Below are 27817 nucleotides of genomic sequence, written 5' to 3' on the forward strand. Positions count from 1 at the left end.
TGTTAGTCTACACCTGTTGTTTACGAAGCATGTGACAACATTTGATTTGAACTGTGGCAGGTGCTGGCTAGTAGAAATGAACAAGGTAGATGGGGACATCTAGTGCTTATAATTTGAAGTACATCTCCTGAAAAATTGCTCAGTTTACTATGAATCTTTCAGACAGTCTCAGTGGTATTTCTCTGTCTATGCTGTAGAGAACATATAATGTGTTTGGACTGTGTGCCAATATTCAAATATCAAACTTGGGGATTAATTCATAGATGTGAAACACCCAAAATAGGATTCAAAATACTACCTCAGCCATTTAATTTCCTAGATGCAATGGTAGGCTATACTGTAATAAAGATAGTATTAAATGTATGTGCTTTTTTTGTCTATGCTTCACAATAGATATAAAAGTAAGTCTTTATGTTTTTACTCATGATCAAAGGTGTGATGAAGACTTGTCCACTGGAGGTCGACTTTAGACAGCCATGTCAAAACCAAACTATCATCGTCAAACAAACGGTCACAGAGGCTGGTTGTGGTGAGTCAGACCATTCTGCTGTAAATGAGTGATCTTTACTGGCTAACTGTTCTCTGTCTAACAAGATAATAGCTGTGGAACTACCATGCCCCAAGGAGACGAGGCGGGAGACTGTCTTGTCTTCACCCGAGTCAGGTGCGAGTCACACACGGGTGGCGCAACAGGGTGGGCGAGAAGAGTTCATACAGTATGGAAATCAGATTACCTTGAAGAGAAAAATATACATTTGCATATCTAATCATTACTTCTAGCTGAATAACTACAACATTTGTTTTTACACAACTCAACCGTTAGTAGGCTAATATGTAAAGTAGTAGGCTGCCTTTTCATTCGTATGCGCTTCAACAACAAAAAAACCAGCTTCTGCCTGTCTCTGCAAGCCGTAACATGTATTGAATGACATGGGTGAACTAGTATCATCACTATGGGCGGCCGTCTGGGTATCTATGGGCAAATAGCGGTGCTCTGGATGTCGTTTTTTAAAAACGTTTTATGGATAACAGCTTCCCCAATACGCACAAGAGAACACTGTGACCACTCACTCCGTTAGGCTACAATTCTTTGTTCGGGTCGCAGTGGTTTTACTCAGACATTGTGGTGAGGAGAGAAACTTTTGTTGCGGTCTGTCAACTCCACTCCACTCAGTTCCGTTGATCTGAATTCCGGGGCACCATCTCCGTTTGTGATACCGCTTTTGCCAGACAATTCAGTTCCTGTTGTTGACATTCGGGTCGGGCTACCGTCGGTGTCGGTGCGGACAAGGTAGGGAGCTATAGCCTAACTACCCCTTATATTCTACAAAATGACATTAACACAAACACAGTTGTAGAAAGTTCTACTCTGTGGCCGGTGTAGGCCTACTTCGGGTTTTCCCAACTCGTAAAGACCCAACTTTACGCCCCAGCCGAGACTGTTTACAAGGCAAATTAATTTCCCACCTCAGTCAATACTTTTTTTAATAACACGTTTCTAATTTGCCGGAAATTACCAGTGTTCTCATCTCCTATGGCTGAAGGCAGAAGAGAAGAGGAGTTGAGGGATATACGGAACCGAAATCAAGAAACAGGTATGTCCACTTGTCAACAATCTATCGTCAAGGTCAATCTCTTGTAATTTTGATACAGTCTCCTGAAGTAGGCTACATGTGACACTTTGGGGCAATATAATTTCAAAACGTGGACTTTTACCTTTTAACCCATGAACATGACAACTTGGAACAGTGTTCCATCATGAAACATATGGTTAAGTGTGTAGGAAATGATACAATTTAGCTGAAAATTGAATCCATATAACTTATTGTTATTGTTGTTGTAAAGAAAATGTTATGCAATTCTACAAATTGTTCCATTCCATTGAGCTGAGATCTTTTTTGTTGCAGTTTTGAAGCTAATTTCCAGAAATTCTATGCATTTTGCCATGGCTAGTGCTGTGTTCCTCTGCTCAAACATATCAAAATCAATGGGCATGTGCCCTGAATGCCCAGTTTTTAAAATATTATATTCTCTCTGATTGTCTAGCTTTTATTTGATTGTTAGTTCTCAAATATGATATTATTCCAAAATAGAAATAGTAAAATATATTTTCGGCCTGCTTTCTATCTGGTTTTGATCATTTAAGTTAACACTGAAACTGTTTTTCCATCTGAAAATTACTACTTCAGATGGTAGAGTCCAATCAACAAGAACAGCTAGCATGCTAACTGTTCTTGTAGACTTCCAGTCATTGCACTAACACTAGTTAGCATTGGCTCGCAAAACTACCTTTAACTTCCTTCATACTTGATGCAGAGACATACAATGGTATCAACGATTGTATTCTGTTGCAGCTAGCGATTTTCCTAAATAACAATTGGTCACATAAAAAATATCCAAGAAGTTTCTATATTAAAAAATGATTATAATAGTACACAAACCCAAAGTTTGAAAACCCTTGCTCTATCTCACTTCTCTCATGCCTTCTAGCAACTCCAAATCAGTTTCTAGTGCTATATAGAAATAAACCCTAGTTCTGTTCTGCACCATTACAGTATCCAGCTGCTATGGTTGACACAATGCTCTCACCACGTCATTCAGTGAAAGTATACTTTTATACAGCAGCTGGTAGCAACTACCTGTGTGTATCAGATACAGCAGTCAGTTAACAGTGCTACAACCACAAGGAAATGGTCTGGAAAACCCTAAAACTGCCAGCCAGACAGGAAGGATGACACAACAAATTGTACATGTCCCGACACTTAAAATATTCCTCATCTCATGCCAGCCAAGCTGTGTCATTTAACTATGTTGCTGGAAATGCATCTGGAAAACCACTGGCACTTGGCAGACAGGTTGATCCTGTTCATTTTGGCTCTATATATTTCTGCTTTGTCATTTTATTTCCTGGTGAAATCACTTCTAAAATGTGTTCATATTCATATTTCTTATGCCACACAATCTTCGTGTATATCAAGAGAAAGGGTTGTAAATGAATACATGTATGTAGGCTTTATCCTGGACTTCCTGACGGGCCGCCCCCAGGTGGTAAGAGTAGGCAACAACACGTCTGCCAAGGCTGATCCTTAACACTGGGGCACCTCAGGGGTGTGTACTTAGTCCCCTCCTGTATTCCCTGTTCACCCACGACTGCGTGGCCAAACACGACTCCAACACCGTCATTAAGATTGCTGATGACACAACAGTGGTAGGCCTGATCACTGACAACGATGAGTCAGCCTATAGGGAGGATCAGAGACCTGGCAGTGTGGTGCCAGGACAACAACCTCTCCCTCAATGTGAGCAAGACAAAGGAGCTGATCGTGGAGTACAGGAAAAGGCGGGCCGTACAGGCCCCCCATTAACATCAACGGGGCTGTAGTGGAGCGGGTCGAGAGTTTCAAGTTCCTTGGTGTCCACATCACCAATGAACTATCATGGTCCAAACATACCAAGACAGTCGTGAAGAGGGCACGACAAAACCTTTTCCCCATCAGGAGACTGAAAAGATTTGGCATGGGTCCCCAGATCTTCAAAAGGTTCTACAGCTGCACCATCAGGAGCATCCTGACCAGTTGCATCACTGCCTGGTATGGCAACTGCTCGGCATCTGACCGTAAGGTGCTACAGAGGGTAGTGCGAACGGCTGGTACATCACTGGAGCCAAGCTTCCTGCCATTCAGCACCTATATAATAGGCGGTGTCAGTGGAAAGCCCATAAAATTGTCAGAGACTCCAGTCACCCAAGTTATAGACTGTTTTCTCTGCTACCGCACGGCAAGTGGTACCGGAGCGCCAAGTCTAGGACCAAAAGGCTCCTCAACAGCTTCTACCCCCAAGCCATTACACTGCTGAACAATTCATAAAAATCGCCACCGGACAATTTACATTGACACCTGCCCCCTCTTGTACACTGCTGCTACTCGCTGTTTGTTTGTTACCTATGCATAGTCACTTCGCCCCCACCTATATGTACAGATTACCTCAACTAGCCTGTACCCCTACACGCTGACTCGGTACCTGTGCCCCCTGTATATAGCCTCGTTATTCTTATTGTGTTACTTTTTACTTTAGCCTACTTGGTAAATATTTTCTTCTTCTTGAACTGCACTGTTGGTTAAAGGCTTGTAAGTAAGCATTTCACAGTAAAGTCTACACTTGTTGTATTCGGCACATGTGGCAAATAAAGTTTGATTTGATTTTAGTCATTGCGTTTGGTTTGCTATTTTACATTTCAATGGCTGTTGGTATATTGAACTTTCCCTCGCCTTTGAATTCTGATTCTAAACGTGGTTCTATGCCGAGCAATTTCCAATCTAACAATGTGTTTGTACCCATAGAATGGTTAGACCTTCCTAGTGTAGGTAGGGGAGAATTAAGCAGCAACACCTGTTGAGCAAACACCTGACTTCCCAGAAAAGACACACCCCACCCCACCCCACCCAACACAAGCCTCCATGCCCAGTGTGCTAGTTCAGGCCTGGGTTAACTGCAGCTGTCTGTATGGGGAGATCAGACTGATCCTATGGGCAGGTGGGTTGACTCTGTACAGAGTGATGGAACAGGCGAGCAGGAACTGTTGTCTTGTAACTTGATAATGGTGCCAACTGCCAACTCTACTGCACATGTGTGTAGGCTAGCTAGGCTATATCATATGAAGTTATTTCTGTCACAAGCTGAGATTAGCCTATTAAGGCTTCAGTATACAGTATATGCTTGTCACTTTTTAAGAGTAATATACATTATCTCATATTACTCATATGCCATGCACCGTATGATGCCATATGTTATCATTGATGATAACTTTGTGCATACTGTTCTTCATCGGCATTTTCAATTGGCCAAAGTTTAACCTCCTTGCATTGAGCAAGATTTCCGTTAGACTGTCATCTCCCCCCAAACATCCATGGATGACTCCTCTTTGACATCACCTAATCATGTCTTGACATGAGTCATGTTAATCAGCTCCTGACGCCGTGTTATTCATAGGTGACATGATCATGTCTGTCTGTTTTTCATGCAAGGATAGAGCGCTCCACATTCACAATGTTATGTTTTTATAGTCGTAGACATAATATCTATTCCACCTGACTGTTTATTATTCCAAGCAGAATATAATATATATATAACCATTTGAGATTCAATACATGAACATGGACAGAGCACAACCCCCCCATGTAACTTAGACCCCCTCCTCTCTCTCTCTCTGTCTCTCTCTCACCCTCGGGTGGCTGTAGGAGTATGGAGAAGGAGGAATTCATATTTTGTCTTCCTTTGAAGAATTGTGTCTCCCTTAGCTGAGGCTTATCACTTAATACAAATCCAACCATCATTAGTATTTGGCAATTAAACTGTCTATTTCCAAAAAGGCATATTAGATTTTAATTGACTCGTCCCATTTTTGTCCCGTTGTATAATATTAGCTTCCCCACTCGACGTCGACAAATCCATTTCTTATCAATTTGACTCCACATGGAGGCAGCGTAATGACAGCCGTGAAAAGCTATTTTCTTTTGTGTGATGAAAAGGCTCTCAAATATTAATGCAGAGCCTGTTTCCCTTGTAGCAAATGAGATGTACATATTAATGTGCTGTAGAACCTCAACAGAGAAAATAGATGTGCAGTGCACAAAAGCTGGTATTTCAATATCACCCAGAATGCTTCACTCTTTCTGGCAGATAGTTTATCGTTGATTAACGATAATAATGATAAATTGATGTTCAATAATTGACACAGTATATTTCTACTGGCTAGTCCAACTGACCTGTCTTCATAGTGCTTCACATGGGGGGGGGGGGGGGGGGGGGTGCTGTGCTCAGTGCAAAACAAGTATGAAAGTGTATGCACTCACTACTGTAATTCGTTCTGCATGAGAGCATCTGTTAAGTGAATACAATTTAAACAAATGTATTTCTGCCAGATAGTTTAACATAATAAAATGATGGTCAATAATTGACACACAATATTGACTTGGTTCCTTATTTCTACTGGCTAGTCCAACTGACCTGTCTGGTCCATGGGTTTGACTTCCTATAGAACATCTCTCAAAACTGACCCACAATGGCTCTGGATTGGACACAGCTAATGTGCAGCTGTTGCGTTCACCCACCAACCCACTTACCCAGCCATTAACCCCCAGCCCACCCTAAATCATTTCAAACATCCCCTTTGAGAAAGTATAGGGAAGACTTTGATCCTACCCTATGAGGACATCAGTGTCTGTTCTGCCTGTGTGGGAAGTAGGATACAAGGATATGAAAACCCATGGAAGTCTAATGGGATTTTGGGAAGGAGCAGAAATTCCTGCGCTGTATAAATAAACCCAGAATATGAGAGCTCACGTTCCTGAACATGCCATGTTACCGGGGTCGGGATATAGAGGAAGATGCTTCTTTATGGACTGATTAGGGATGGGAACTAGCCCCTTGTCTCCACACAGCTGTGCCTTCATAGCCTAGCCCCACCCTCCATGGGCTGTAACCTTACTTCTGACCTCTCTGGTTGGTTTGAAGTCCTGGGCCTAGCTTTCAAATGAACAGATAGGCTTTTTTTCTACACTCCCTCTTACCACTTGTTCTTTACAGAGGGCTGCCCCAGTTCTGAGTGATGTTAGCATGTGTCATAGTGAGTCGTTTTGTGGTGTTTCTGTATGGGTTCCCTTCAATGGATATTATTGTAGCTGGTCTTTCAGCAAGCAAATCAGCTTTAAAACCATATCTCTGTTTGTTTCTTTTCTCTTTAATGAGATACAGACAGTTGTTTTGCATCCTCTCTTGTTTTGTTGCTTCTTTTTGGTGTTAAAAATGACATTTATTTCATATTCAATAGGCTATCTATCTAAACTAATCTTATATTTGTATTTATTTATTGTGTCTTTGTCCATAACCTGTCATGGGATATTTACTATTGGAAGCCCTCCATAAAAGCCCTCAGAAGGAGGAGTCCGTGACCTGGCAAATGTCTCTGTCCCACCACTCAGAGAAAGAAGGTTGAGCCTCTTCACTAAGCCAGCAATAAGAAGTATCTAAGGAAAGTACTTCTATGGATGGAGTGCTTTTATGCCTCGTTTCTACAGCTATATCTTATCTAAAATAAAAAGCGAAAGTGTGTTTCATAATGGTCGCGCGACCTGCTGAGTGACTTCTAGGAAAGAAGATATGTTATGGATCGGTTGGTAGAGAATGGTGCTTGCAACACCAGGGTTGTGGGTTCGACTCCCACGGGCGGACCAGTACGAAAAAGTATGTATTCACTACCGTAAGTCGCTTTGGATACGAACGTCTGATAAATGACTAAAATGATGTGGCGCTATGTCTGGATGTACTATCTATGATGGATTGGAATAGAGTAACAGTTGACTCCACCTTCTAATCCAGCAAAACATAGTCCCACAGTGTGCCAAGGTTTTTAATATGTAGCCTACTTCCTAACACTAACGTAGACCGATGATCAAATAATAGAGCTATGCATGTTTCCAGAGCAGGGAGTGGTGCTACAATAGGGAAATACAAGGATCCTGCCAACAGAGATGTAGCGTCAGAATGGGTGTGCCCACCATTAACACCCTGCCAATAGGGAAGACGGACAGAAAGACACACAGTATTGTGCTCTCTCTGACACAGGAAGACAACATGTTGATTTGATCCTGTTAGATTAACACAGGTGTTGGGCTGGGGAAAAAAACAGAACAACCCCTATAATAACATAAATATGCACTCAATGACCTTGTTCAGTTGGTAACAAGCAAGGTCAGAAGAAAGCCTGGCATATTTGTATTTTGTGTGAACTGTGCCTTTTAAGAGCAGAGGGTCATTTTTTTTGTAGTGTTCCATCGACCTTTTTCAGTAGAGCAGGAGAGTGACAGTAGAGTGGTACTTCCTGAATGGCCACATTCCATTTGATCACATTGGCCAAGTCAACACACCAGCCAGTAGGGAGAGAGAGAGACCCCTCCCTTTCTCTGTTGTCGTTCGTGGTCATGGAGTTTTTCTTTACACAGTAACACACAGCATGGAAAAGTAGGGAGGGACTTGAAGGAAATAATACACACCATTTTGGGGGACATTTGTGAAATGTGTTTAAAACGTTAACAGGTAGGAGCATCTCTTGTTGCTATGTTTCGCTGTGAGATTATGTTGTCAGTACAATTCACAGTAGGTTATAGACAATACTTTCAGCAGGGATTGCACTGTATTCCAACTGACAGCTCGGTAACTTGTAAATGAAGCGCATGTTGAATATTGAAAATCCACTAAATATTGAATCCTATTCATTGTTCCATTGCACTTGCCTTTGACCAGTGTGTGTATGGCATTGTATCTACCGGTATGTAAATGTCAAAAGATTTCCTCTTGGAAAACCTCTCTCCATTCTGTCTTTGTCACTGTAACTGAGGCAGGTAAACAATCTCTCACAGACCAAAGTGCAAAGAAATGTGTGAAAATGTGTCTGAGGATTTGATTCACTAACAAACTGTTACTTCCTTTTACCTTTTTTGTTTCATAGTGAGGTAAAAATGTTATATTTACATTTGAGTCGTTTAGCAGACACCCCTTTCCAGAGCGATTTACAGTTAGTGCTTTCATCTTAAGATAGCTAGGTGGGACAGCCACAAAGCACAGGCATAGAGAGTACATTTTTCCTCAATAAAATAGCGTTCAGTAGAGTCCGTAACATAAGTTTGAGGCAGTGGCATATGGCAGATAGCAAGTGTGGTGTTAGACATGAACAGTATTATACTGGTTGTAAGAGAATGAGGCGATGGCGTCAGGTCTTTAGCAGGATGCTAACAAAAATGAGCATCAAAATATTAAGATGGCTTAATGCATGATTTTTAACACAAAGGGATCCTAATAACCTCGTATGACCTACTTGTCTGATTTATTTTAGTTCCTATGGCACAAAGGCCTCATACACTCATACACTCATATAGTCAAATGAATGTAAATGTTTGCTTAGCTGTTGTGCTCTGTGGACCGCTAGCCAGTCCACCTCCTCAGAGAGCTCCAGACGTGACACAGATCATCATCTATTGTTTGAGTCTGAAAACCTGGTCACTGGTTGAAAGTGAAGGAAATAAATAATACAGGTAATTCAAGTGTATTGTATGACTTTGAACCTGTGATCACTGATGGCGCCGACAGACATGGCAGCTCTGCTTCTAGCTCCTAAGCAATTTTGCAGTATTTTTGTTCTTTTGTTATTGTTGTGCATTGTTAGATATTACTGTGCTGTTGGAGCTAGGAACACAAGCAATTCACTATACCCACATTAACATCTGTTAAATATGTGTATGTGACCAATAAAATTTGATTTACTTAGAATTGATCCCACTTCAGAGACAAAAAAGGGTTGGCTACGGTATAATGGTAATGTGATATTGGGCTTCAATCATACACGCTTTGGAGAATTACAAGATGAATATCTAGCCATTGATCAGTATCTCAAATACAGCTAACATATCTTAAATCTGATGACATAACTTTGGAATGATGTCTGTTCAGTATCTTTTGCGAAGATTTCATATATGGAAATAAGACATGACACATTTATGGCAACTTATGACACCTGTACAGCATGTCCTGGGCGAATGCTCGCTCCATCTGAAATGTGGTTTGTCTAGAAGGGATACAGCTTTTGTCAACATTTCTTTTTCATAGCAGGTTTAGGAGAACTTGCGCAGCTGGTTAGGACATTAACGTAGTAGGTTAGGGGAACTAGGTTAAGGTTGGGCAAGGGTTAGGGTTAGCTAAAATGCAAAATAATTTCACTTTTAACGTCAATTTGACAAAAGCTGTATCCCGTCTAGACATGACCCTGAAATGTCAGGCGTCCAGAATAAGCCATTGAATGTGTGAATGAGGGAGAGCCATTCTTCCCATACATATTGCTCATGGTCCCCTATTTACATATGATTTTCTTTATACAGATCATGGTTCAGATATAATGTCTGTCTTGATGAAATAAAGATGAGAGCATTAACAAAACAATTATTTGTGTTTAGAATGATTTTTATTTTTTTTCGATGCTTTTGCTATTTGCATGTCAATGTGATTCTTTGAAACTGGTTGATCAAGAACAGACTAGAATGTTGAGCCAGCTGAATGTAGTTATTCAAGTTTTTGATGAACGGCAAGAAGGTATACAAAGTCCATAGTTATTTTGTTCACTTGTCCTGTGTCCTTGTACCTGCAGCTTGCTTTGTTTGTCTACAAAATGAGGGTCTTTTCTTAGTTAGAAATTGATCTTTCAAATGTGACCGTTAAAAAGAAAACACTGGCTACTTTTCTTTTCAGATCGAACAGAGAGAAATAAGTCTGAGGCTCTTAATTCCAGGTAAGTTATCCATATCATTGAATTACATATTGGTCAATTACATATTTCAATATGTCTATCTTGCTCAATACAGAGAAGGAAAAGTGTTAATATTGTGATAATGTTGCGTGATCCAGAATACCTAGACACCTCTGTTGCTCCACGGCTCTGTCAGGACTGCAGTGGCCAGAACACTTGTCTCTTTAACAGGCAGTTCTGCTGAGGGAGAGTTGTGAATGGTGCAGGGTAGCAAACAATGCGCTGACCCATCCTCTTTGACGGACGGTTGGACACTGTGTCCACTGTGTCCGAAGGTCAGAGCTTTTTGAATGGGGGACAAAACCACACTGACTCAGTTGTTGACGCCCCCAGAGCCAAGTTGGTTACCGTCCAGGGTTGCGGTCAATTCCATTTCAATTCAGTAAACTGACTCCAAAGGAGAAGGAGGCTGGTGGGAGGAGCTATAGGAGGATGGGCTCATTGTAATGGCTGGAATGGAATAAATAGAACGGAGTCAAACGTGGTTTCCAGATGTTTGATGTGTTTGATACGTCAATTTATTCCATTCCAGCCATTACAATGAGCCCGTCCTCCTATAGCTCCTCCCACCAGCCTCCTCTGTTAAAGTACAGCAAACGTCAACTATTGGACGTTTAACCTCCCTATTGTTCTATTTGTTTATGGGCTTAGCTAAACGTCCTAATTATGGGGGGGGGGGGGGGGGGGGGTGTTGCTGTCTTCCTCTCCAGATGGTTTACATCACATCTCCAGTTAATGAGCAGGGTGTGTTGAAGATGCTGGGCCTATGGGGTCTGGTCTAGATCCTGTTCATTAAGCACCATACGCAAACAGAAACCTGGAAGGACCACCTGGAATTGTCCAATAAGACATTTTTGTTTTCTGTTGCAACAAATGTTTTAAAACATATTCCATTGTGTGCCCTAATGAACACGAACCCGTTCCGTTGAGACTGTGTAGTTGGCCCTTCTGGGAACATATTCTGGCACAGCCTGGGAGGGGTGCGGTGTCAGCTCCAACACTACACTAGTCAGGAAGTCAGATCAGACCTGGGTAATCAGATCAGCATGAGGGGTCGTTATATTGCAGAAGTGCACTTTTGGACGCCACACCGGGCTTGGTAGATGTATTTGGTGGCCAGAGGAGGAGGTGTTAGACTTGGGCTATTTCTGAGTCATTGTTACAGTAACAGATGGACGATCCCTAAGGATATTCAGTGGATTGGATCTGCGTCCTGCTGCGTTTTAAGTGTTTTCTGGAGAGGGATTGTGGAAAGTTGCAAGCGGGGTTGAACTCTTCAAAGGGCTTGCTTTTTAATGATTGTCCTCTTTCTTGTGCCTGCGTCTCTGGTACTTGTCTCATTCTCACGTTGATTACTGGCGTATAACAGGCGCATGTACCGGAGGTAGGCTCTTCTTTTGGTTGCTGTATGCAGCAGTAGCTGTGTTGTGTGGATTGGAGTTGACGATAGAGGATGTGGCCGTCCCAGTGGCAACTGCAGTGCAGAGAGGACCACTGCAGCTAAAGAGGTTTGATGCAACTATCAATGCTGTTGTTATCATCCTTTGGTGTTACTCTGCACTTATTCGGGTCTTTTAGAGGTAAAGAGGTATATATTATCTCTTTTACTTTATCACGTATGAAGTCTAGGATACCTATGAATGACAATTCAAATGCCAGGATTATTTGCTGAGATTGTAATTTATTTTTGTTGAGAATTCCTCTGTTCTGGTTCAAGCCTATAAAGGTGGCTGGTTGGCTTGTGGATAATTGGCACTGTCTATCCATTGTAGTAATCCGGTGGAGTCTGACTGTTGCCAGCATTATACTTTGCTTTCTCAGGTTGTATAAATGTAAGAAATCGTATTTTCCAGTCAAACTCTCCTCTCCTCAATGGTAACTCTTCTCTTTTCCAGCCAAGGACCTCTGTCCTCAATACGAGCTGCCATCAAGCGAAGTGAGTTTCTCATTGTTGAGTTTGTCCATTATTTGGTATATTCTCATACTTTTATATTGCACCTAGCGTGATTAAAGTCTGTCTATAGCAGAGGTGGCTGGTGGGAGGAACTATAGGAGGATGTGGCTCATCGTAATTGCTAGAATGGAATAAATGGAACTGAGTCAAACATGTGGTTTCCATACATTGATGTGTTTGACTCTGCTCCATATATTCCATTCCAATGAGCCTGTCCTCCTATAGCTCCTCCCACCAGCCTCCTCTGGTATATAGCTATTGTGCATGATTGAATCCCCCAAGTGTTTTTTTTAATGTCTCTTTCAATTCATTACATATCAAATTGAAAGAGATTAATTTGATATCATTTTCTCCCACAGCGAGAACCAGCACCCAAAGTGAACAGACCAGAGACGGAAGGTAAACAGAGGAGTTTCATAATACTTTATAGTCTGTCTGTAGCTCTCTGACTGAATACAGTTCTACTCTCATTATTCCAAAAATCAAACACCAAATGCTTCAAGGTAAAGTGCACCATGGCAAAGAACTTGTGCTCTACAGTGAAATCCACATTTGTTCATTTGAAACGTACTGATATTAATGTTGGCTTACAGTCCTCGACTCAACTGGTGAATAACCATTAAAGAAAGTAATATGGTCTATAAAATGGCATATTAACAAAATTATGTCCATATATGGTGTTAAAAAAGCTATATAATGATTATGACAAATGATGGCTACATAAGGCTTTCTGTCAACATAAGACAAGTGTCAACAGTCTGTTGCATGTCACATTTGGTTGAGGTAGTCTACTGTATTGTGCGTAATGGACTTGTTTGTCTTTCAGACGTCCAGAGACCACCATCCTGTCAGCCGAGCCGCTCGCTGCCAACGGCTGGTTCCCAGGGGCTTCTGGGGGATTTACGGCAGCCCCGCCTCCCTCACAGCCCATCTGGGGAGGGAGCATCCAATCAGATACCCAGGTACTGTTTATTTAACTAACATCAGCCTCTAATACTAGGGGAGACAGCAGCGTGTGTGTTCTGGGCCTGTTCACAGTTTGGGTGTGTTCGGCATGGATTTTAACTTGGATTTTGTTTGATCCACCTTACCATGTTCCTGTGTCTATCACAGTTTTCAGTGTAATGTTTGAGATGATGAACTACTTTCAAAGCAAACATATAATTTGGCAGTGAAACAAGCACGGCAGGTTCTGCATGCTGTACTACTATAGAACGCCAATCTAGGACGGTAGCAAGCTTGCATGTCGAATACAAGTTATAATAATCACATCGCTACACATTTGCTTGGTGTGTGTGTGTGTGTGTGTGTGTGTGTGTGTGTGTGTGTGTGTGTGTGTGTGTGTGTGTGTGTGTGTGTGTGTGTGTGTACCTTCTCTCTCGTGTCTTAGCCACCACCATCCTATGACCAGGTGATCAAGGAGAAGACCCAGGAGACCGTTGTCACGCCGACTGCCGCCCCCCGGAGATCCACGACCATCGCCACGCAGACCGACCCTGTGGAGGACGACACCGCCGCTGGCCCAGAATGCACTGCATCCTCACAGCCAATCGAGAACAGACAGTCTACAGGTGAGGCTTATGAGAATGATGATTACAGATGGGTTAGCTGACAACGTCATGAAAACTCTATTGTTGGCAAATATCATATCCTTGTATTACCACGACTAAAACAATGTAATGTCACTTTTTAGTCAAAGTTTTCATTCGTTTTTTTTATACATCTAAGTGGTGTGAGTATAGGCTAAATGTATTGTTTATAATCTCTTCCTTCTCAGTGAAAATAAAGCCAAAAAAGCCACCAAGGCCATACTTACCCAAGCCTTTACAAAGTGTCTCTACCACTGCAACAGCTGTATCTGATTCTGGTCTTATCCAAGTAGACGCCACAGCCACTAAGAACCAAACTGACCCCAAGTCAGCCGCAGCCCAACCCAGCCCAACAGATTCCAGCTGTGCAATCCCAAACACCCGGTCTCTCTCTCCATCTGTTTCTGTACAATGGGATGGGCCAATAAAACCTTCTGAACCCAGCACTATCACTACGTTCTTAGAACCTACAGTCCCCTCCTCAACAGTCCCAGTACCCACTGAACGTCCCATCCCGCTTCCTCGTTCCAAATCCTGCAAACAGACAATCACAGAGGAGGTCAAAGTTCAGACTCTGGTCAGGCTCATTGACAGTGGTTCCAGCTCTGTAGATGACACAGCAGTCGAGGCTCCTCCCTCGGGGAAGTACCTACAGGAACTATTAGATGTGTTTTGTCCTGAGGACCAATGCGACCAGAACACTAGTGACACTAGTGACAATCAGACGCCAACTGACGGGAGCGACCAAAGCGAGAAAGGTGACGAGGACGGTGACATGGCCTCCCTTCACAGCCAACGTAACATCCGGGCCCGGATCCAGGCCTTTGAGAGCCAGGAGGGCGATGGGGAACCAGAGTTAAAACAACCAGAGCCTCTACCCAGGAACGCGCACCTCAAACCCCCTGTGATTTTAGCCAAACCAGCCCCAGCCCTTGCCCCCAAGCCCTCAATCAAGAAGCCCAGTAATGGCAATAACTACCAGGGGGCGATCTCCATTATCTCCACTCCCTTTATTCCTTCCATCCCAACCCCAGCACCCAGACCCGTGCTCCACAGAAAACCCAGTGTAGTCCCAGAACCCAAGGAACCAGAACCAGAGGCTCCACCCCCCGCCAAGACAGCCATCCTTTCCCAGTCGCGGCTCTCCATAGCGGCCAGAGCCAAGAACCTCTTCCCCCAAGAGGAGGATGAACCCAGGTTGGTACCTCCTATCTCTCCAGAGAAACCTCGCAAGGAGCCGCTGGGCCTCAACCTCAACCTCAACAACCACAACTCAGCCTCCATCACCACCACAGAGGCAGTCAATGAATACATGGACAACCCCATGAGTAAGTACAGCAGCATGCATTTCACCACTGACTTAATTGGTTAACTTAGTAGTATAAGTGTTCTAAGTTAAGTATAGTTAAAACACATATAAGCTAATTTATAACCTCTTTATCGACACTACTTTACAAAAAACGTCACTAGCCTGCAGTATTTTAAATTACATTTTTATTTTACCTTTATTTAACCAGGTAGGCCAGTTGAGAACAAGTTCTCATTTACAACTGCGACATGGCCAAGATAAAGCGAAGCAGTGCGACAAAAACAACACAGAGTTACACATGGGATAAACAAACGTACAGTCAATAACACAATACAAAAATCTATGTACAGTGTGTGCAAATGTAGTAAGGTTAGGGAGGTAAGGCAATAAATAGGCCATAGTGGCAAAATAATTACAATTTAGCATTAACACTGGAGTGATAGATGTGCAGATGATGATGTGCAAGTAGAGATACTGGGGTGCAAAGAGCAAAATAAATAACAATATGGGGATGAGGTAGTTGGGTGGGCTATTTACAGATGGGCTGTGTACAGGTGCAGTGATCGGTAAGCTGCTCTGACAGCTGATGCTTAAAGTTAGTGAGGGAGATATGTCTCCAGCTTCAGTGATTTTTGCAATTCGTTCCAGTCATTGGCAGCAGAGAACTGGAAGGAAAGGCGGCCAAAGGAGGAGTTGGCTTTGGGGATGACTAGTGAAATATACCTGCTGGAGCGCGTGCTATGGGTGGGTGTTGCTATGGTGACCAGTGAGCTGAGATAAGGCGGGGCTTTACCTAGCAAAGACTTATAGATGACCTGGAGCCAGTGGGTTTGGCGACGAATATGAAGCGAGGGCCAGCCAACGAGAGCCAGCCAACGAGAGCATACAGGTCGCAGTGGTGGGTAGTATATGGGGCTTTGGTGACAAAACGGATGGCACTGTGATTGACTACATCTAATTTGCTGCGTAGAGTGTTGGAGGCTATTTTGTAAATGACATTGCCGAAGTCAAGGATCGTAGGATAGTCAGTTTTACGAGGGTATGTTTTAGAGGTCGACCGATTAATCGGAATGGCCGATTAATTAGGGCCAATTTCAAGTTTTCATAACAATCGGAAATCGGTATTTTTGGATGCCGATTTGGCCGATTTTTGTATTTTATTTTTAATTTTTATTTAACTAGGCAAGTCAGTTAAGAACACATTCTCATTTTCAATGACGGCCTAGGAACGGTGGGTTAACTGCTTGTTCAGGGGCAGAAAGACAGATTTTTACCTTGTCAGCTCAGGGATTCAATCTTGCAGCCTTTCGGTTACTAGTCCAACGCTCTAACCACCTACTTTACATTGCACTCCACGAGGTTACGCGAATGCAGTAAGAAGCTAAGGTAAGTTGCTAGCTAGCATTAAACTTATCTTTATTAAAAACAATCAATCAATCATAATCACTAGTTAACTACACATGGTTGATGATATTACTAGTTTATCTAGCCTGTTGTTCCAACCATAAACATCAATGCCTTTCTTAAAATCAATACACAAGTATATATTTTTAAACCTGCATATTTAGTTAAAATTGCCTGCTAACATTAATTTATTTTAACTAGGGAAAATGTGTCACTTCTCTTGCAAACAGAGTCAGGGTATATGCAGCAGTTTGGGCCGCCTGGCTCGTTGCGAACCGTGAAGACTATTTCTTCCTAACAAAGACAGCCGACTTCACCAAACGGGGATGATTTAACAAAAGCGCATTTGCGAAAAAAGCACAATCGTTGCACGACTGTACCTAACCATAAACATCAATGCCTTTCTTAAAATCAATACACAGAAGTATATATTTTTAAACCTGCATATTTAGCTAAATTAAATCCAGGTTAGCAGGTAATATTAACCAGGTGAAATTGTGTCATTTTGCGTTCATTGCACGCAGAGTCAGGGTATATGCAACACTTTGGGTAATTTGTCTGAATTTTACGTAATTATGACATAACACTGAAGGTTTTGCAATGTAACAGGAATAACGTTTTGTTTTTGAGATGATAGTTTCCGGATTCGACCATAAATGACCTAAGGCTCGTGTTTCTGTGTGTTATTATGTTATAATTGATAGAGTAGTCTGACTGAGCGGTGGTAGGCAGCAGCAGGCTCGTAAGCGTTCATTCAAACAGCACTGTCGTGCGTTTTGCCAGCAGCTCTTTGCAATGCATTGCGCTGTATATGACTTCAAGCCTATCTACTCCCGAGATTAGGCTGGTGTAACCGATGTGAAATGGCTAGCTAGTTGGCCGGGTGCGCGCTAATAGCGGTTCAAACGTCACTTGCTCTGAGACTTGGAGTAGTTGTTCCCCTTCCTCTACATGGGTAACGCTGCTTCGAGGGTGGCTGTTGTGGATGTGTTCCTGGTTTGAGCCCAGGTAGGAGCGAGGAGAGGGACGGAAGCTATACTGTTACACTGGCAATACTGAAGTGCCTATAAGAACATCCAATAGTCAAAGGTATATGAAATACAAATCGTATAGAGAGAAATAGTCCTATAATTCCTATAATAACTACAACCTAAAACATCTTACCTGGGAATATTGAAGACTCATGTTAAAAGGAACCACCAGCTTTCATATGTTCTCATGTTTTGAGCAAGGAACTTAAACGTTAGCTTTTTTACATGGCACATATTGCACTTTTACTTTCTTCTCCAACACTTTGTTTTTGCATTATTTAAATCAAATTGAACATGTTTCATTATTTATTTGAGGCTAAATTGATTTTATTGATGTATTATATTAAGTTAAAATAAGTGTTCATTCAGTATTGTTGTAATTGTCATTATTACAAATAAATAAATCGGCCGATTAATCGGTAGCGGGTTTTTTTTGGGGGGGAGGCTCCAATAATCGGTATCGGCGTTGAAAAATCATAATCGGTCGACCTCTAGTATGTTTGGCAGCATGAGTGAAGGAGGCTTTGTTGTTGCGAAATAGGAAGTCGATTCTAGATTTAATTTTGGATTGGAGATGCTTAATGTGAGTCCGGAAGGAGAGTTTATAGTCTAGCCAGACACCTAGGTATTTTTAGTTGTCCACATATTCTAAGTCAGAACCGTCCAGAGTAGTGAAGTCAGTCGGGCGGGCGGGTGCGGGCAGCAATCGGTTGAAAAGCATGCATTTAGTTTTACTAGCATTTAAGAGCAGTTGGAGGCCACGGAAGGAGTGTTGTATGGCATTGAAGCTCATCTGGAGGTTTGTTAACACGGTATCCAAAGAAGGGCCAGATGTATACAGAATGGTGTTGTCTGCGTAGAGGTGGATCAGAGAATCACCAGCAGCAAGAGCGACATCATTGATATATACAGAGAAAAGAGTCGGCCTGAGAATTGAACCCTGTGGCACCCCCATAGACTGCCAGAGGTCCGGACAACAGACCCTCCGATTTGACACACTGAACTCTATCTGAGAAGTAGTTGGTGAACCAGGCGAGGCAGTCATTTGAGAAAGCAAGGCTGTTGAGTCTGCCGATAAGAATGCGGTGATTGACAGAGTCGAAAGCCTTGGCCAGGTCGATGAAGATGGCTGCACAGTATAATATTTTATCGATGGCGGTTACGATATCGTTTAGGACCTTGAGCGTGGCTGAGGTGCACCCGTGACCAGCTCGGAAACCAGATTGCATAGCGGAGAAGGTACGGTGGGATTCGAAATGGTCGGTGATCTGTTTGTTAACTTGGCTTTCGAAGACTTTAGAAAGGCAGGGCAGGATGGATATAGGTCTATAACAGTTTGGGTCTAGAGTGTCTCCCCCTTTGAAGAGGGGGATGACCATGGCAGCTTTCCAATCTTCAGGGATCTCAGACGATACGAAAGAGAGGTTGAACAGGCTAGTAATAGGGGTTGCAACAATTGCGGCGGATAATTTTAGAAAGAGAGGGTCCAGATTGGCATTAAAGGTTTTAAACATTGCTAAGAATTTGTTATATTGTCCTAATGCAGAACCTATATGTTAACAAATATTGATGAGTCAACACTGGCCGTCTCTATCTCTGTCTCTGTCTCTCTCCAGACTATATCCCAGTGAACCCTGTGGGTAGTGATGTGGGCGGCGGCGGTTCCTTCAGCAGACAGAGTAACCAGAGTGTAACCAGAAGACCCACCACCATTAGAGTGCCCAGTAAAGGAAAACGTGAGTCTAGTCCACCTGCTCTACTCTCTGAGTAGTGAGTTATGTGGCATGCTCCATATCCACATATGTATGACCTTATATAAAGGCCCTCTCATCTCCATCTGGGTCTACCCAAAATAAAACGTTTTGACATAACCTAATGATGGATTAGATGCTGTTGATTTTTTTGTTGCTGGCGAGCCATTTTCTCAAACAAACTGTAAGTGTGTATGTTTGAATGTGTGTGTCTGTGCTTTGGTGTCTTAGTGAGTGTGTACAGTCGACTCCTGATAAGTGAGTCAGTTAATCCGAATTTCAATACTTTATTTACTTCGACACGTAGTTTGAGTATGTTCATGTTCCATTTCAGAGCGTTCATTCATGGCAACACCAAGCCAGTGAATTAGTGCAAAAATACAATAACCCCAAACTTTTGCATGGATTAAGAGTTGACTGTATGGTTTGTACAGTGTGTCCAGTCTAAAACGTTGATGGTTTTCTCTCTCAGTGTTCGATGGGACTTTGGACAACCCTCCTCCTCTCCCTGCACAGAAGCCTGTAGGGTCACTGCCATCCCCCATGACCCGTAAACAAAGCATCTCAACCCGCTTCCCCTTCCAGGTAAGTGCTACCACCTTCCTTCCCCATATACTTCTCCAACAGAAGCACTATTGATCTACAGTAGGCTACCTAGCTTCTCTTCGACTACTAGAAAACAGGAAATACAAGAGATTACTGACATAGTTCTTTCTCCACACCACCACAATACTGCACTCTCTCTGGGGAAGCCAGAGCCAGTCAATAGCTCCCGGCCCGGCTTGGCTATGACATAACCGGGCTTTTGTGCAGCAAGAAGGCTTAGCTAAAAGGACATAAAAAGACTAGTCAAAGTGCTACTTTGTATTTTTCTTCAGCGTCACTCACGATTATCTAGTGTCATTTCATTCATGGTGGCTTGAAAACCAGCCCTGTCAGAAGCAGTGCTAAACTAGCCTGACAAACCAGCCTTTTACCTGGCCACCGCCAACATTCACCTCCACCTGTGGTTCTCAACCGCATACCACACAAAGGGGCCAGTGTAGTGTAAACAATGACTGACTAGTACTGTACAGCTAGCTGTTAGCAGTGACTAAGGAAGGGCACATTGAGCAGTCATTAACTTGGTTGCTATGGTTGCCCTAGCTGCTGAGCGCTGCGAAGGTAGTGGGTGTAGGAAGTCAGTTTTGTTCAGGGGAGGTCATTCAATCCCATGTGGTGTTAAATGTGATCTGGGAGAGATTAGAGAAGTACCCTGGTTGTCATCAATTCACATCTGTTTCTAGACTGCCACGTTGCGTCTTTGAGCATAATAGTAACAACCTTTTTTCTGTTGATTTGAACTGTAGGAGTCCTTTGATTCTGAGTCCATACCGGGCCTCCCTCCTCGGTCAGTAACATCACATCGTGGGTCATTTTAGGGGATAAAGAGGGGTAAAGATCCATTGATAACATATTAGATACAGTCCTAGACACATGGCTTTAATTAACTTCATACTGCTGTTGATCTCTTCCAGGCCTGGTGGAGCTAAGGTCCTCCCTCCTCGCCCACCTCCAGCAAAAGTAGGCCCAGGAAGGCCACCCCCGCCCCGGATAAATGGTCCACGTCAATCCCTCTCCACCCGTAGACCACCAGCTTCATCAGCAGCTCCATCACCCAAGCAGCCCCAGGCTCAGAAGCCCAAGAAGAAGGGACCTGTGCTTCCCCCCAGGCCCAACCCTGGCCACCGTCTCTACAACCAATACACGGTGAGAGCTTAGAGTTCCCACCCCGCTCTGCTGCAGCCCCCAAGGCAGCCTGCGCTGCCCCTGCTGCCCCCGAGGCAGCCTGCTCTGCCCCTGTTGCCCCTGAGGCAGCCTGCTCTGCCGCCCCCAAGGCAGATCCATGGTGGATTTCAGTGGAACTGTTGTGTACTGTAGTTGTGGCAAGTGTCACATAGTAAGCCTGTGTATGTTTTCTGAATGTTTTCTTTGTCATGTGTGTTTGTCTAGCTTGGACTTCCCCACGGGATAGCAGAGTTTGACTACAGTGGGAGAGACACAGGGGAACTCTCATTCCAGGTAAATCACTGTCTGCATGTTTTGGAGGTTTTGCTTCTAGCAACAACAAGAACATGATATGAGAAAATGTTAAGGACTACTGTATTTAAACCTGATTTGATCACTAGTTTTATGGATTTACTTATTTCACCTTACTGTTTTGTAATAATTTTTTTCTTTAAGGAAAAGACAATTTAGTAGAAGTTAATATCAAATGCTTCTTGATTTTCTCCCACAGAAAAATGAGTTGCTGCTGCTGATCGAGCAGCTCGACCACAAGACCTTTGAATGTCAAGTGGGAGACACCCGGGGCCGAGTCCAGAAGTCTCACATGAAAGTCATCACTCCTCTCTCCAGTGCCCCAACTAAGCCAGCTCTGTCACAGGTAATGTCTTCAACCATTTACAATGAGCTGTCAATCAAAACATGTCTGACCTCTTACTTTCCAGGTAACTTGGCTACCCCTTATTTTGTTTGGCTACCCCTTATTTTGTTTGGCTACCCCTTATTTTGTTTGGCTACCCCTTATTTTGTTTGGCTACCCCTTATTTTGTTTGGCTACCCCTTATTTTGTTTGGCTACCCCTTATTTTGTTTATCTACCCCTTATTTTGTTTGGCTACCCCTTATTTTGTTTGGCTACCCCTTATTTTGTTTGGCTACCCCTTATTTTGTTTGGCTACCCCTTATTTTGTTTGGCTACCCCTTATTTTGTTTGGCTACCCCCTATTTAGTTTGATTAGCCTATGTTTAGTATATCTAGCGCAAATTGGTTTTTATTTCTTTGTAGCCACATAGGAACTTTCATTGTGAACTTGGAGTATTTTTTTTAGTTTAGTTTAGTCTCTAAATCCCTCTTTTGTACATGTTTCCGTAAATTCCACATATACCTGGATGTGTTTTCTCTTCTTACAGGGTGTCAGCACAGTTGGGTCTCGTAGGGGCAGCTGTGGTCTGCAGGTGCAGGTCCTCCATGACTTCACCCCAGGTACAGAACAGTACCTACTCTGGCACACTGACCACCACAACACACAACCTAACAAGTCTCCTATGTCCTATACTAACAAACACATTGGCTATTGGATTGTACACCTTACAATACTTTAAGTCATTTATTAGATTTTAATCATGTCAAATAAATTCCAATATGGCTGGCATGCTTTTACAGCTGTTTTGAGTTCCCCCAAACATGTCCATGCCAAGTAAAGTAACTTTTAGAATCTAGAAGAGGCTCACAAAAAAAGTGTTTACAGATTTGAATCGCCTCAAATAATTTGCAATATGGCTGGCATGTTTTTATTGCTTAGTTCTGTGTTTCCCTCAGCAATTGATATCCACAAAGTAGAGTTCATGCTAGAGTTTGTGTTGTCAGTTGGTGTCAGCAGTGGGATTTGATTGACATGTGTTGTATCCTATCCAGAGGGTCCAGGGGAGCTGGGTCTGAGGGAGGGGGATGTGGTGACCAATGTGGAGCAGGTGGACAGTGAGTGGTACCGCGGCTCCTGTAGAGGCTCCTCTGGCTTCTTCCCTGTCAGCTACGTCAAAGTTATGGTAAGACTTCAGTCAATGTTTCAGCTATAGAGATAGGGCTGGTTTCCAAGACTCAGATTAAGCCTACTCCTGGAAGAAAAACTGTTCAATAAATAGTCTCTATTCAAAGTGTTTTGTGTGAGAAACCAGCCCATAGAGTGATCTATAGGATGTATACAAATAAGTCCAGCTATTTAATGTGTTCAATGTGTTTTGATTGATTTTTTTTTTCTCTATTTAGACAAATGCACCAACACTGACCAACGCAAAGAAGGCAAGGCCCCCCCCTGCAACAGTCAGTGGACCGAGGTGTGTGGCGCGGTTTGACTTCGAGGGTGAGCAGAGTGACGAGCTAACCTTTTCTGAGGGAGACGTGATTCAGCTAAAGGAGTACATGGAAGAGGAGTGGGCGAGGGGACAGATAGGGGCCCGCATTGGAATCTTCCCCATCAACTTTGTGGATATCATAGAGGATCTTCCTCCTCCGCCACAACCACAACGACAGGGATCATTCCCCACCAAGATGGCACTACCTGGTAGGACTTTTAATTCAAGGTCCACTTCTTAGCTTGAAATGGAATATATCAAATGACATATCACAGACTGGGCCTTTAAATCATTAAGGAACCTCGGCTTGAGATGTGTGTCCCTATCTTGACATTGTAAACATAATCAGAGAATTGGAGACATTGGAATTTTCCCACGGAAGTTCATGTCGTTCCGGCATCCAATTTCTGAGGTCATAGTGTAAGGTCAAAGGTGGCCAGGCCACAAACACAGTGAATTATTTATTTTTGGCACAGGGGATTTTAGCTGTATCGTCACGTATCCTGTACTCCTATTGCGGTTTGTCCACCAGTACAAAAGGTTTCTCTAGAACTAGTCTACAGTGAACTGCCTCCATCTCTCTCGTAATGTGTAGGCTGATACTTCCCTCTGTGGAATGTATGGAATCAGTGCAACATGTTTATGCTCTGTGTAAGCCCCTGTACTAAGACCTTTTTATTAATACAGTACAGCTCACTCTGTGTGCTACATGTCCTTCTCACTGGCTCTAGCAGTGTACTAGTGTACGCCCACACACTCATTCCCCATTCAGTTTTATGTTCAGCAACTGTCAACACAATATGCTTTCTATCTGAATACCGCTACTGCATTTCTCAGGCATGGTTTCTTCAACCAAGACCCAAGAGGCTGCCAAACCCATACAGGTATGGTTCATGTGGTACTGTTACCAGTCTTTACAACATAACACAAACGAACGTCACGATACAGGTGTATGTGTGTCAGTGTCTGGTGTTTGGCCTTAGCTGTAGTCTGGGGTAGCCTAATGACCTCTGTGTGTATATCCAATGATTCATGATCAATTTGTAAGTCGCTCTGGATAAGAGCGTCTGCTAAATGACTTAAATGTTAAATGATTAGAGCTTGTGTATGAGAGTGTCCACTAACATGTATATCCCTGTTTATAGTCTGGTTCGTCAGGAGTGGAGTGGGCCGTGGCTCTGTATGACTTTGTAGGCCAGACAGAAGAGGAACTGTCCTTCCAACAGGGAGACCGTATCCTGGTCACACAGCATGTAGATGCCGAGTGGTGCTCTGGAAGGCTTAACGGTAGAGAAGGATTCTTCCCCACAGCCTTCGTAGAGACCAGCTCAGGTAATAATAGGGCATTCTTATGGCGCCATCTTGTGGTAGGAGTTTTTTATATTTATTTAAAAAATATTTATACTTTTGGTTTAATTCAATTCAAATAACTTTGCCAGGGTGATGATTGACACATGACAAAAAAACAACTACTGATACATTCAACGCAAAACCCACAGTTTTGAATAGGCCTATATACCAGAGGCTGGTGGGAGGAGCTATAGGAGGACAGGCTCATTGTAAAGGCTGGAATGGAATACATGGAACAGAGTCAAACATGGTTTCTGTATGTTTCATACCGTTCCATTAATTCCATTCCAAGCTTTAAAATGAGCCAATCCTCTTATAGCTCCCCCCACCAGCCGCCTCTGATACATACAGATATTCCTGGTCTACTCATAGGGTAGCATAGTAGGACATTTACTATGAATAAACTCTCATTATAAGGACATTTAAGGTACTGATGATTCCCGTTGTCTCTGTCCAGGCAACTCTCCAGTGTTGGACAGACAGCAGATTGTGACTAATGGGGAAGGAAGCAGAGGTAAAGCGCTGTTCGACTTCACAGCTGAATGTGATGAGGAGCTCTCACTGAAGGTATTTCTACTGTTAACATTCAATAGTTAATTACCACAAAATAGGTAACATTCTGTTTGTTACAATCAACAGTCAAAAAAAAAATAATATATATATATATATATATATATATATATACTGCTCAAAAAAATAAAGGGAACACTAAAATAACACATCCTAGATCTGAATGAATGAAATAATCTTATTAAATACTTTTTTCTTTACATAGTTGAATGTGCTGACAACAAAATTGCACAAAAATAATCAATGGAAATCCAATTTATCAACCCATGGAGGTCTGGATTTGGAGTCACACTCAAAATTAAAGTGGAAAACCACACTACAGGCTGATCCAACTTTGATGTAATGTCCTTAAAACAAGTCAAAATGAGGCTCAGTAGTCTGTATGACCTCCCTACAACGCCTGGGCATGCTCCTGATGAGGTGGCGGATGGTCTCCTGAGGGATCTCCTCCCAGACCTGGACTAAAGCATCCGCCAACTCCTGGACAGTCTGTGGTGCAACGTGGCGTTGGTGGATGGAGCGAGACATGATGTCCTAGATATGCTCAATTGGATTCAGGTCTGGGGAACGGGCGGGCCAGTCCATAGCATCAATGCCTTCCTCTTGCAGGAACTGCTGACACACTCCAGCCACATGAGGTCTAGCATTGTCTTGCATTAGGAGGAACCCAGGGCCAACCGCACCAGCATATGGTCTCACAAGGGGTCTGAGGATCTCATCTCGGGAGCTAATGGCAGTCAGGCTACCTCTGGCGAGCACATGGAGGGCTGTGCGGCCCCCCAAAGAAATGCCACCCCACACCATGACTGACCCACCGCCAAACCGGTCATGCTGGAGGATGTTGCAGGCAGCAGAACGTTCTCCACGGCGTCTCCAGACTCTGTCACGTCTGTCACGTGCTCAGTGTGAACCTGCTTTCATCTGTGAAGAGCACAGGGCGCCAGTGGCGAATTTGCCAATCTTGGTGTTCTCTGGCAAATGCCAAACGTCCTGCACGGTGTTGGGCTGTAAGCACAACCCCCACCTGTGGACGTCGGGCCCTCATACCACCCTCATGGAGTCTGTTTCTGACCGTTTGAGCAGACACATGCACATTTGTGGCCTGCTGGAGGTCATTTTGCAGGGCTCTGGCAGTGCTCCTCCTGCTCCTCCTTGCACAAAGGCGGAGGTAGCGGTCCTGCTGCTGGGTTGTTGCCCTCCTACGGCCTCCTCCAAGTCTCCTGATGTACTGGCCTGTCTCCTGGTAGCGCCTCCATGCTCTGGACACTACGCTAACAGACACAGCAAACCTTCTTGCCACAGCTCGCATTGATGTGCCATCCTGGATGAGCCACTTGTGTGGGTTGTAGACTCCGTCTCATGCTACCACTAGAGTGAAAGCACCGCCAGTATTCAAAAGTGACCAAAACATCAGCCAGGAAGCATAGGAACTGAGAAGTGGTCTGTGGTCACCACCTGCAGAACCACTCCTTTATTGGGGGTGTCTTGCTAATTGCCTATAATTTCCACCTGTTGTCTATTCCATTTGCACAACAGCATGTGAAATGTATTGTCAATCAGTGTTGCTTCCTAAGTGGACAGTTTGATTTCACAGAAGTGTGATTGACTTGGAGTTACATTGTGTTGTTTAAGTGTTCCCTTTATTTTTGTTGAGCAGTGTATACATATACACACACACACTACAGGTACTAGGCATACAGTATAACTTTCCTTTCTCTTGCTATAGGCGGGGGATATCATCACCAACTTGGAGTCCATTGACGATGAATGGTTCCTGGGAGAGTTGAGGGGGAAGCGAGCGTTGGTGCCTAAAAATTATATCCAAGTGCTGGCATGAGTAATCTACCCTTAACAAAGACACTGGGGCGTGTCTGTGGTTTCATCACGACTAATGTCTTTTGAACTATGGAAATATGAGAACCTGAAAGATGAGAGGAAACTGAATATTCCAAAGTGACTTTTTGCCCCACTGGACTGCAGTAGTTCTCTGCTTTGAAGCTTAAAACTAGATTGACCGGTCAATCTCCCACAGAAAGCTATTGGGTGTCTTTTTGAATGCAACATTGTTTTTTTTAATAGTATTTATAAATGTGAATGGATCACTTTATTTCGATAGTCCATCTGTATGTGGTCATACTATCTGCTGATAAGCAACTGCTTGCGAAGGTTACGGTAAGGGTTAGGGCTAGTTGAAATGTTACTGATAGTCCATCTGTAGATGCTCTACAGACTATCCAAATAAAGTGTTACCTGTGAAAGTAATGAAATAACTTTGTATGACAATGCATCTGAGAATGGCTGGCTGTAACTGAATTGAACAGACATTCATAAGAAGTTCCTGCCACAAAACCCTTACAAGCTTTGTTCTAATCCAGATATGCAGTATTTAACATGTTGACCACACCATTGCACATTAAATATAGCCGTTGTAGTACAATATTTCCTCAAACTATGAATTGTGGTTCTTACAATACTGGCTGTATGTAGCCCCCTAAAAGCCTTTTCTGGTGGCTAATTGTGCTAAAATGCTCAGCTGGTTCATGAAATAAAGATATATTTAAGAAATGAAGACAATTCTCCTTAACAGGGTCATTCATAACTTTGAGGAA

At 43.1% G+C, this 27817-nt stretch overlaps 1 protein-coding gene across 3 annotated transcripts; it reads left to right on the forward strand.

Moving 5' to 3' along the window:
• Window positions 1-393: 393 nt before the first annotated feature.
• Window positions 394-27777, forward strand: sh3d19 (SH3 domain containing 19). Of its 3 annotated transcripts, none has more exons than XM_029766206.1 (21): window positions 394-529; window positions 1521-1595; window positions 10297-10336; window positions 12250-12290; window positions 12668-12707; window positions 13135-13270; window positions 13699-13879; window positions 14086-15225; window positions 19258-19377; window positions 19865-19977; window positions 20742-20782; window positions 20910-21141; window positions 21385-21453; window positions 21671-21817; window positions 22347-22419; window positions 22852-22982; window positions 23203-23497; window positions 24126-24172; window positions 24434-24620; window positions 25096-25205; window positions 26935-27777. In XM_029766206.1, exons 1-21 carry the CDS (start codon window positions 412-414, stop codon window positions 27043-27045), a joined length of 3447 nt encoding a protein of 1148 aa, XP_029622066.1. In that variant the 5' UTR covers window positions 394-411; the 3' UTR covers window positions 27046-27777. The 3 variants fall into 3 exon arrangements, with proteins under 3 accessions (XP_029622066.1, XP_029622068.1, XP_029622067.1); XM_029766208.1 differs by lacking the exon at window positions 394-529 and adding an exon at window positions 568-664; XM_029766207.1 differs by lacking the exon at window positions 394-529 and adding an exon at window positions 736-1291.
• Window positions 27778-27817: the final 40 nt, after the last annotated feature.

The sequence above is a fragment of the Salmo trutta genome, chromosome 11 (genome assembly GCF_901001165.1).
Source record: "Salmo trutta chromosome 11, fSalTru1.1, whole genome shotgun sequence".
NCBI lineage: Eukaryota > Metazoa > Chordata > Actinopteri > Salmoniformes > Salmonidae > Salmo > Salmo trutta.